The 10797-nt window shown below is 39.5% G+C and overlaps 1 protein-coding gene across 1 annotated transcript; it reads left to right on the forward strand.

Annotated features, from left to right (window-relative positions):
* Positions 1-1058: 1058 nt before the first annotated feature.
* Positions 1059-9089, forward strand: LOC143983810 (keratin, type II cytoskeletal cochleal-like). The gene is made up of 9 exons (XM_077483907.1): positions 1059-1819; positions 1927-2147; positions 2271-2331; positions 2607-2702; positions 2961-3125; positions 3738-3863; positions 4514-4734; positions 7861-7895; positions 7983-9089. Exons 1-9 carry the CDS (start codon positions 1166-1168, stop codon positions 8357-8359), a joined length of 1956 nt encoding a protein of 651 aa, XP_077340033.1. The 5' UTR covers positions 1059-1165; the 3' UTR covers positions 8360-9089.
* Positions 9090-10797: the final 1708 nt, after the last annotated feature.

Here is a 10797-nt window from a genome sequence, read left to right on the forward strand (position 1 = left end):
CCAATTCACTTATATTCTCATTTGTAGTGATCCCCCACCACTCTTTTGCTCTATTGGAAACTCTGCAAATTACCAGTGCTTCCAGGTATGGGGGGGGGGGGGGGGGTTGGCAGTGGCCTCCTCCCAGGATGTAGTGCTCAGGTCTGAGCAGCCATTTGCCTGACCCAAACAACCATATGAGGATAATAATGAAATCAACTCTGTGATGGGACCAATGTCACCCAACAGGATTGTTTACAGTATTTGACTCCCGGCTTCCACAAGGGAGCGCAGGGAAGGTTATCATAAATGGGTGGACTAAGAGATTTAGAGGGAGATTTACTAAAACTGGTGCACACAGAATCTGGTGCATCTGTGCATTGTAACCAATCAGCTTCTAGGTTATATTGTCAAAGCTTAATTGAACAAGCTGAAGTTAGAATCTGATTGGTTACTATGCGCAGTTGCACTAGATTCTGTGTGCACCAGTTTTAGTAAATCTTCACCAGTGTGTTGTTAAATTTATGATTGAAGGCAGAATACTCATTTACATTACCAGTATTTGTAAAGTATCTAAAACGAATAAAAATAATTTTGTCAAGTATTGTATACTGATAACATCATTAAATTCTAATCCAATCCAATTCTTAAATAAAATAAATAATAATAAAAAAATTAAAATAATTTTATGCCTATTATTGCATAAATACACTAAACAATCAGGTTTGTCAACTTAAAATCACATATGCATATTTAATACACACATATATTAACTATTATTTCTCCACCTCAAAAGTGAATACAGCATAATAATTGTGAGAACATTTCAATAAATCCCCAAAGGCATTATTGTGGAAAGGACGCAATTTAATTTATACACGGTAACTCTTGATCTTTGATCTATTACCATCTCAAGCAGGTACACTGTAGATTAACTAAATTGAGCATTGCAAACAAAACAATATTTCCCATAGGTGTGATCAGTTTAGCAGATTGATGGGTGGCTGCCAGCTTTGCCAAACCCACTATTGCATTAAACTGGCCTCCAGACACCTATGCAACCAAGCCCAACTTTTTCAAACAGATAAAAAGGGATGCTTTGGTCTCTCAGTGCAAAGGGGCCACGTCTCCTTCGTCTTATCTGTTTCTTTTGTTTCCTTCAAACTTGATCTTTTTAAACGCCATTATGAACAACTTTAAGCAAATGCAAAGTGTTGGTGGTGGAGGCAGCAGGGGCTTTAGTGTCTGTTCACTTGGTGGAGGAAGATCAGGTGGCTCTTATTCTGTAGGTGTATCATCACAAAGTCTCTATAACCTTGGTGGAAAAAGGAAAACTGCAGTCGCTTCATCTGTTCGTCTTGGGTCAAGCTATGGTGGAGGAGCATTTGGTGGTGGTGCTGGAGGATATGGCGGTGGTGCAGGAGGATATGGCGGTGGTGTAGGAGGATTTGGCGGTGGTGCAGGAGGATATGGCGGTGGTGCAGGAGGATATGGCGGTGGTGCAGGAGGATATGGCGGTGGTGCAGGAGGATATGGCGGTGGTGCAGGAGGATTTGGTGGTGGTGCAGGAGGATTTGGCGGTGGTGCAGGAGGATTTGGTGGTGGTGGCGCAGGAGGCTTTGGTGGAGGTTCAGGGATGTTTGGTGGAGGTGCAGGAGGACAAGGAGGAGGTCCCGGCTTCCCTGTGTGTCCTCCTGGGGGCATCCAGGAAGTGAGCATAAATCAAAGCCTTTTGAAACCACTTAATGTTGAAGTAGATCCAAACATTCAAAAAGTGAAAACTGAGGAAAGGGAACAGATCAAAACTTTGAACAACAAATTTGCAAGTTTCATTGACAAGGTAAGAGTTGTTTTAAAGTATTATTTCCTGTTTTGAATTGATCTTTTTTTTAATTCTTAGTGGACTTGGGCATAGGAAGCCAACAGTACTGTCCTTTATGGTTACAGGTTAGGTTTCTGGAACAGCAAAACAAAGTATTGGAGACAAAATGGGAACTTTTACAAGAGCAAGGACACAAAGGTGGCTCAAAAAAGCCTAGCTTAGAACCAATTTTTGAGGCTTTCATAAGCCTTCTTACTAGGCAGCTTGAAAGTATATTAAGTGATAAAGGCCGCCTGGAGAATGAACAAAAGACTATGCAAGAAATGGTAGAAGACTACAAGAAAAAGTATGTATGCCTTGTGCCTTGCCATTTGTTGGTCCATATTTCTAGTTTTACTGTTTAAAAATGCATTTTAAAATAAGGAAAATAGGCGATTTTTTAGACTGTCAACATATTTTGTCTATGCAGATATGAAGACGAAATTAATAAGCGTACAACAGCAGAAAATGACTTTGTGGTGCTTAAAAAGGTAAAACATATTTGCTAACTAACATCTTATTGACTACAGAGTAATGTTAACCAAGATAAAAAAAAAGGAAAAAACTCTGATCATACATCACTAAAATCAGTATTCTTGGTGAGCTGAGACCAGTTCTAGAAGCTCCCCAGTTAGCTTTAGATACATTTTAGCTATGTTTACGCTCCAGATATAGATCAGGAAAATCTATGCTCTACATGAACCCAGTATGTCTTTGTGGTGTGAATCTGCCATGCAAAGCGAGACGTTTTTGTGTTCTTTTTCAGGATGTGGATGCTGCATTCATGACCAAAACAGATTTGGAAGTCAAGGTTGACTTGAGCACAGAGGAGTTGAACTTCTTGAGGATGCTATATGATGCAGTAAGAATGCTTACTTTGTATTTAAACATGCTTAAAGCAAATGTATAGCCAAATACTTTTTTTTAGCTTTCTATTGAGTGGGAAAAAGGTAAATCCCTGCTAGTTTATTTTTTCTATCTGTGTACAATTAGATAAATTCCCCTTCACTTTCTGTCTCAGAGATACAACAGAAAGAGGAAATCTCCCAAAGTAAGGAAGATAAAGATTTGTCTCTGGATTTATCTAATTTGATCCATGATTTGTGTTTGTAATTGACAGGAGCTTCAAAGTGCGCAAGGAGGAGCAGGTGACACCTCTGTCGTTCTATCTATGGACAATAACAGGGACCTGTCTCTTGATGGAATACTGAGAGACGTAAAGAAACAATATGAAGCCGTTGCAGCGAGAAGCAAAGCTGAAACACAAAGCTTATTTGACCTCAAAGTAAGTACATTTTATCTACTTCTGCACATACACTGAAACTCACAACAAGTAATTAGACCACACCCCTTAGCTTGTGTGGATAACTTGCCAATGCAAGTTCAGACTTAGGAAACCAGTTATGAAATATTAATTAAGAAAGATTGATATGTATAAATTGTAAATTGATGATTCTATACACCTTTACTATATTGTTATTAGAGGCTGTATATATATATATATATATATATATATATATATATATATATATATATATATAATTATTATGTATTATTATTCACGATTTATATAGCACCAACTTTTTACGCAGCACTTTACAATGTATAGGGGGCACAACACAATTACAGTATAAACTGAAATTTTGAACCTTTTGAATTTCTTCACGATAGGCTAACATGTAGACGGATAGGTATGTAGATGTAGGTATGCATGTAGTTAAGGGTTACAAATGTAGGGAAACCAGGAATTATGCAACTATAGGCTCCACAGATTCTTATTGTAGTATTTTACTCACAAACCCCTTAGCTCATTCTTCATTATTCTTTTCATTTAAAACTTTACTGTTGTTAGCTTTATTAACAATAGTAACCTTAGAGCTGCTTTTCTTCATTTTAGTATCAGCAACTACAGGCTACAGCTGGAAAACATGGCGACAGCCTGAAGAGCACCAAGAGTGAGATTGCAGAAATTAACCGTATGATCCAGAAGCTGAAATCCGAAATTGAGAATGTCAAAAAACAGGTATCTTGTTGATTTGCTGTATTTTCTTTGGAAGGCTTAAAGGAGTTGTAAAGTCGGAAGTTATTTTTTTTATCTTAATGCATTCTATGCATTAAAATAAAAAAGCCTTTTGTGTGTAGCAGCCCCCCCCCCCAGCACCCCCATAACTATCTACCTGAGCCCCATCTCTCTCCAGCAATGTTCACGATCCTTGAAGCCATCCAGGACACTCCTCCTAATTGGCTGAGACAGAGCAGCTGCGCCACTGGGTCCTGAGGCTATCAATCAAAGTCAGTCAGCCAATCAGGGGAGGGGTCAGGACAGGGCTCCGTGTCTAAATGTATACACTATATAACTTGGCTTAGGCGCCCCCTGTAGCAAACTGCTGGCTGAGGGGTACTCAAATGATGGAGGGGTTAGGAACAGCAAAGAAGGACCCAAGAAGAGGAGGATCTGGGCTGCTCTGTGAAAAACCAACTGCACAGAGGAGGTAAGAATAACGTTATTTATTTAAAAAAAAAAAAAACATGCATTTACAATCACTATAAGTCTATAAGCAATTTATTTCAAACTGTGTTGCAGAAAGATCTAAATAAACTTTTTTCAAATTAAGCAAAATAAAGATCATTCAGTCTAAACTAAGACACTAAAATGACAGTAATATTCTGCAGATTACAGCTCTTCAGACCTCCATTTCTGAGGCAGAGCAACGTGGAGAAGCCACACTGAAGGATGCCCAGAAGAAGTTGACTGACCTTGAGGCTGCTTTGCAGAAAGCCAAAGAAGACCTAGCCCGTCAAGTACGCGACTACCAAGAGCTACTAAGTGTCAAGATTTCCCTTGATGTGGAAATTTCCACATACAGACTCCTGCTGGAAGGAGAAGAGGACAGGTGAGTTCAAGATGCCTAGATGCCTAGATGCCAAGATACCTAAAATGTAAAGAGCAGGTACAGGTTTCCCATAGGACTATCAAATGCTATGAGTAGCAGGATAGGTACTTTTACTCATATGTGCTTCGTACAGCTAGCAGGAGACTCACAGGTGTTTTAAGCAGGCAGTTTCGTAGAGTTAGACCTGATGTTTTGAGCCATACAACAGGATGAGAAAGGTTATGGCCATTAAAAAGTAGTATCTCATGTCTTCATAGTCAAAAATAACTGCAATATTAAATAGTAATTGCTCTGAAAAAGTCATAAGATACAAACAAGTTAACATGTATTTGCTTTATTGCCTCTAGGGTGGGTGAAAGTCTACTTTAAATGTGTTTTTATATTAAGCAGCTAAGATTTATGTATAGCTTATGTCTGTTTACTTTAAACTCTAGTTGTTTCCATCATAGTAGTCATAATAATCCCATGCCTGCCCCCAATGATATTATCTAATTTGATACAGTCCATCAACGCAAGCTATTGTATTGTGAGGGTTAGTAAATCTTAGTAAGATAAACACTCACCAGCCACTTTATTAAGTACACCTTGCTAGTACCTGGTTGGACCCCATTTTGCCTTCAGAACTGCCTTAATTCTTCATGGCATAGATTTAACAAGCTGTAGGAAACATTCCTCAGAGATTTTGGTCCATATTGAGTTGCAGTTGCTGCAGATTTGTCGGCTGCACATCCATGGTGAGAATCTCTGCCACATCCCAAAGGCACTCTAATGGATTGAGATCTGGTGACTGTGGAGGCCATTGGAGTACAGTGACCTCATTGTCATGTTCAATAAACCAGTGGTGAGATGATTTAAGCTTTGTGATATGATGAATTATCCTGCTGGAAGAAGCCACCAGAAGATGGGTACACTGTAGTCAAAAAGGGATGGACATGGTCAACAACAATACTCTGGTAGGCTGTGACGTTTAAACAATCCTCAATTGGTGCTAAGGGGCCCAAAGTGTGCCAAGAAAATACCCCCCCACACCATTACACCACCACCACCAGCCTGAACCTTTGATATAAGGCAGGATTGATCCATGCTTTCATGTTGTTTACGTCAAATTTTGACCCTACCATCTGAATGTCACTGCTGAAATTGAGACTCATCAGAACAGGCAACATTTTCCCAAACTTCTATTGTCCAATTTTGGTGAGCCTGTGCGAATTGTAGCCTCAGTTTCCTGTTCTTAGCTGACAGGAGTGGCGTTGGTGTTATCTTCTGCTGCTGTAGCCCATCTGCTTCAAGGTTCAATGTGTTGTGCATTCAGAGATGGTATTCTGCAAACTTTGGTTGTGACAAGTGGTTATTTCAGTTACTGTTGCCTTTCTATCCTCTCTAACTAGTCTACCCATTCTCCTCTGACATCAACAAGGCATTTTCCTCCACACTTATACAAATTTCCTTCACATAACTTCTGCTCACTGGATATTTTCTCTTTTTCTGACCATTCTCTGTAATCCCTAGAGATGGCTGTGTGAAAGCCCCATTAGATTTTTGAAATACTCAGACCAGCCCATCTGGCACCAATAACCATGCCACGTTCAAAGTACCCTTTCTTACACATTCTAAATCCCCTTTCTTCCCCATTTTGATGCTTGGTTTGAAATTCATCAAGCTGTCTTCACCACGCCTAGACGCCTAAATTAATCGAGTTCCTGCAATTGGCTAATTAGCAATTTGTGTTACCAAAAGACCTCATCTGGAATATGCAGTTCAGTTTTGGGCACCAGTTCTTAAAAAGGATATCGCTAACTGGAGAAAGGGCAGAGAAGGGCAACCAAACTGATAAGAGACATGGAGGAGCTCAGCTATGAGGAAAGATTAGAGGGACTGAATTTATTCACTCTTGATAAGAGGAGATTAAGGGGGGATATGATCAACATGTACAAATATATAAGGGGTCCATATAGTGAACTTGGGGTTGAGTTATTCACTTTACAGTCAACAAAGAGGACAAGGGGGCACTCTTTACGTCTAGAGGAAAAGAGATTTCATCTCCAACTATGGAAAGGTTTCTTCACAGTAAGAACTGTGAAAATGTGGAATAGTCTCCCTGCAGAGGTGGTTCTGGCCAGCTCAGTAGATTGCTTTAAGAAGGGCCTGGATTATTTCCTAAGTGTACGTAATATAACTGGGTACTGGCATTTATAGGTAAAGTTGATCCGGGGAAAATCTGAATGCCTCTCGGGGGATCAGGAAGGAATTTTCTTCCCCTGCTTTAGCAAATTGGATCATGCTCTGCTGGGGTTTTTCACCTTCCTCTGGATCAACTGTGGGTATAGAATTGGGTATATGGGATTGTATGATATTATTATTTTTATTTTTTTTGTGGTTGAACTGGATGGACTTGTGTCTTTTTTCAACCTGACTAACTATGTAACTACTATGCAACTATGTAACTTTGTAATTGAACAGGTGTACTAATAAAGTGTCTGGAGAGTGTATATAAGAGATTTGTAATGAAATAGAGAGTTTCCTATTTATAGTAACAGAAGCAGTAACATTTCACCCCATGGTGAACTTTTAACTTATCCATACTAATATCTGCACTAGAATGATGAAGTGTCTTACATTGACAAAAATGTTATTACTTGTAGATGGAAATCAAAGACATATTAGATTAGGTACATAAAGAGATAGGTCACTTAAAACGAATTATTCAGATTTGGTGCATGCTAAGATGTTAAACCATTTAACAAATTCTTATTGCTCTGAATGACTCTGGAGGTCTTTGTTCACAAGCCAACAGACCACTGAGGTCTTTATTGGGGGTTTGTCACTCTCTCAGTTGGAACAGAAATAACAGCAAGAAGGTCTTATTGCAACATTCCAAAGGGGACTCATAAGACTAGTTTGGTGACCCAACCACAAAAGCATTTATTTGCCTCAGAAAGGGAAGGGTTAATGGAGAACAAACCACTGAGTGTGGATACTTTTCAATAGAGCTGGCTGGAGTTTAGGCAGAATGAGAGTAAGACTACATTTTTCTCATTTTAAATTTGTTGAAAATGACATTAACAATGCATTTTACAAAAGATAAGATACCGGTTTCAGCCTAATAATTTGCCTTTGCCTTTGCAGAATGTCTGGACATGTACAGAACAATGTGAGCGTTTGTAAGTATAGATTGGTTTTCTGACTACAGATATTCTTGCTCTGTTATCTAAAGCAATAGAAAATCAAACTCTTATTTTTCTTTCCAGCTGTGGTTGGTGGAGGTTCAAGTATGTCTGGTGGAGGAGCTGGATATGGTTCTGGTGGGGGAGCCGGATATGGTGCTGGCGGAGGAGCTGGATATGGTGCTGGCGGAGGAGGCAGTGGATATGGTTTTGGCGGAGGAGCTGGATATGGTGTTGATGGAGCAGGCGGTGGATATGGTGTTGGAGGAGGAGGCAGTGGATATGGTGTTGGAGGAGGAGGCAGTGGATATGGTGTTGGAGGAGGAAGTGGATATAGTGCTGGAGGAGGATACAGCAGTGGTGGTGGCCAAGCAAGCGGCGGTTACAACCAATCATCTTCTTCAAGATCCTCAGTGGCTGTGTCAAAAACAACATCAACCACCGTCAAGAGATCTTATTAAGATGCCCCACTGTCATAGCATTAGTTTCCACCCTTTCAAGCCATACTTTACTATACCTTTTCAGTCTGCTCAAATGAGAGAAGCTTCCATAGTCATCTTCAGTTGTATTAGCCTTGTCCTGTCCTTTTTTGTTCTCCAGGATAAGGCTGATTATAATTTAAACAATTTATGCTTCCCCATCACAGCAACCCATAAACTGGTTATATGCTATACGATTTTGATTGGCTCATTGCACAAAGGTTGTTAAAAAAAATTAACAGATCGACCATTCTTAAACAACCCATTTGGTTAAATCCATGAGAATGGCCCTCAGCCTGCACAGGTTCTGGTAAAATAAATCGTTAAATAATGGTTCAAAAGTTTACTTTGTATGACCAGTTGCATAGTTCTCATTGATGGGTTCATTAGCTACAAAGTAATAAAGAACAAACAAGAAAGGAAAACTACACTACAGCACACACCAAACAGAATATTGAACCAGATATGTGCCAAGGGTATCATGGTAAGAATGTAACTGCACTTGAATGTATCCCTGTAAGTAAGTGAAACTTTTACGCTAGTTGTTGGCTGTAGCCAGTCCTATACATACTTGCTTTTCTTTGTTTTGTGAAGTAATGGATTGTATCACTTCTAGGTGTTTGTTGTATATAAAATCCTTTATAATGCATTACTGGATTATCCAATGCCAGGCTTGCATCTCTTGTCTTTTCTTTATTTCTTTAATAAACTGCATGTGAATTTCAAATTGAATGTGTTTTTATTGCTTTTTTTTTTTTTTTGCTGTTAGAGATTTTCAAACTTTCACTTACAATTTTAGGAGCCCTAATAATATAGAGTAAATGGTAGCAAACTACACTTTCATTTGATAAACCTAAGATCAGTATACCGCAAGAACTTTTCTGAAATCATAAAAATTTAGTTCCACCTGCTGATCCGGCCACTAATGCACTTCCTGTCATAGGGTGATAACATTCTCTCAACATTTTCACCCCAGGACAGTATTGTATTACCGTCCACTCTTCTCTTCTCCATAACATAGTCAAGGGGTTCTGTAGTCTTTAGCGATGACTAAGAATACTGACTGAAAATAGGGCAGCGCAGGCAGAGTGCAGAAAAATTAATCAGCTGATAACATTTCTCGCAGGATCAACACCAGATAAAACAAAACACCTTTGATTAAATAATTAACAGACTATAAGCGACCAAATAAGAGACGTTCACTGTTAGGGTTTAAATACACTTCAATCCGCTTTGTCCACCCTCAGTTCTCTTTGTACTGCAATATTAAGTCCAAAGGTATAAGGGTAAGAAGTAATTTATATATCATCACATCAAATAATAAGAGTAATAGTTCATGGAGACTAAAGGCGGGGAGAAAAAGAAATATTCCTTTATGCTCTTCTGACCAACTATGGATATATGACGCAATGATTCAGCCTAAAACATAGATTCAGTAGTCCAGTTTGGAAGGGGGATAAATGCAAAATAAAAAGACAAAAAACTAATTTGTGATGGTTCCCCCATAACTTGGTCTATTAGCCACCTTTAGCCTAATAGCTCTCTTTAAGAGAGGTGGCAAGCGGTCTATACTAAAATAAGGCTCAGTTCACACAGGGGCGACTTGTCCAGGCGACTTCGCCACCTGACAAGTAGCGCCCCGTTCTGTACTACGGAACCGTTCTAATAGGAGCGACTCGAGTTGCTCCGACTTAGAAAAAAGGTTCCTGTACTACTTTTGCGGCGACTTCGGGCGACTTGCAATGACTTCTATACAGAAGTCGTTTTGCTAGTCGCCGCTGAGGTCGCGGCAGGTCGCGGCGCTGCATGTCGTGCTGTTTACTGTGTGAACCTAGCCTAAGGGTGTTGCTTATATTGGGAAATATAGGGAACACCCATGTTTACATAAATTACAGGAATTCTATCATACATAAATTGTGGGTGTGGCTTATGCTACACAGTGGTAATAACTTAAAAGGAGTCGATTAAATACACATTTTCTACAGTTCTTATACTCATAAAATGTCCCAGACATGCATTAACCTCAAACATGAGAATTTTTAGGATATAAAACTTATATTACATATGCTTTTCTGCACACAAAATATATGTATAGATCTATCATTTCAATCTACCTTAAAAGAAAATGCCATTAAACCAATCGCTAACTGTTGAGACAAAAACACATTGGTCAGGAGTATATAATGTTCAGCTGTTAGGAGTATTTAGTGAACAGCGCAGTTTAAAGAGTACAACAGTCCACAGAGTGTCTGGGTATGGTCAGTGCAGTGGAAGACTTCCTCTCATCTCCTGTTCCAGAGACCATACTACCTGACCCTTAACTTTACACACAGGCCAAATGTCGGACGACATTGGCCGGCTCAATAAAACCAGCCAACATTCAGCCCGTGGGTACTGCAGGCGATTTGACAGAAATCAGC

The sequence above is a fragment of the Lithobates pipiens genome, unplaced genomic scaffold (genome assembly GCF_037356315.1).
Source record: "Lithobates pipiens isolate NorthernLeopardFrog02 unplaced genomic scaffold, aLitPip1_a1.2 Scaffold_16, whole genome shotgun sequence".
Lineage (NCBI taxonomy): Eukaryota > Metazoa > Chordata > Amphibia > Anura > Ranidae > Lithobates > Lithobates pipiens.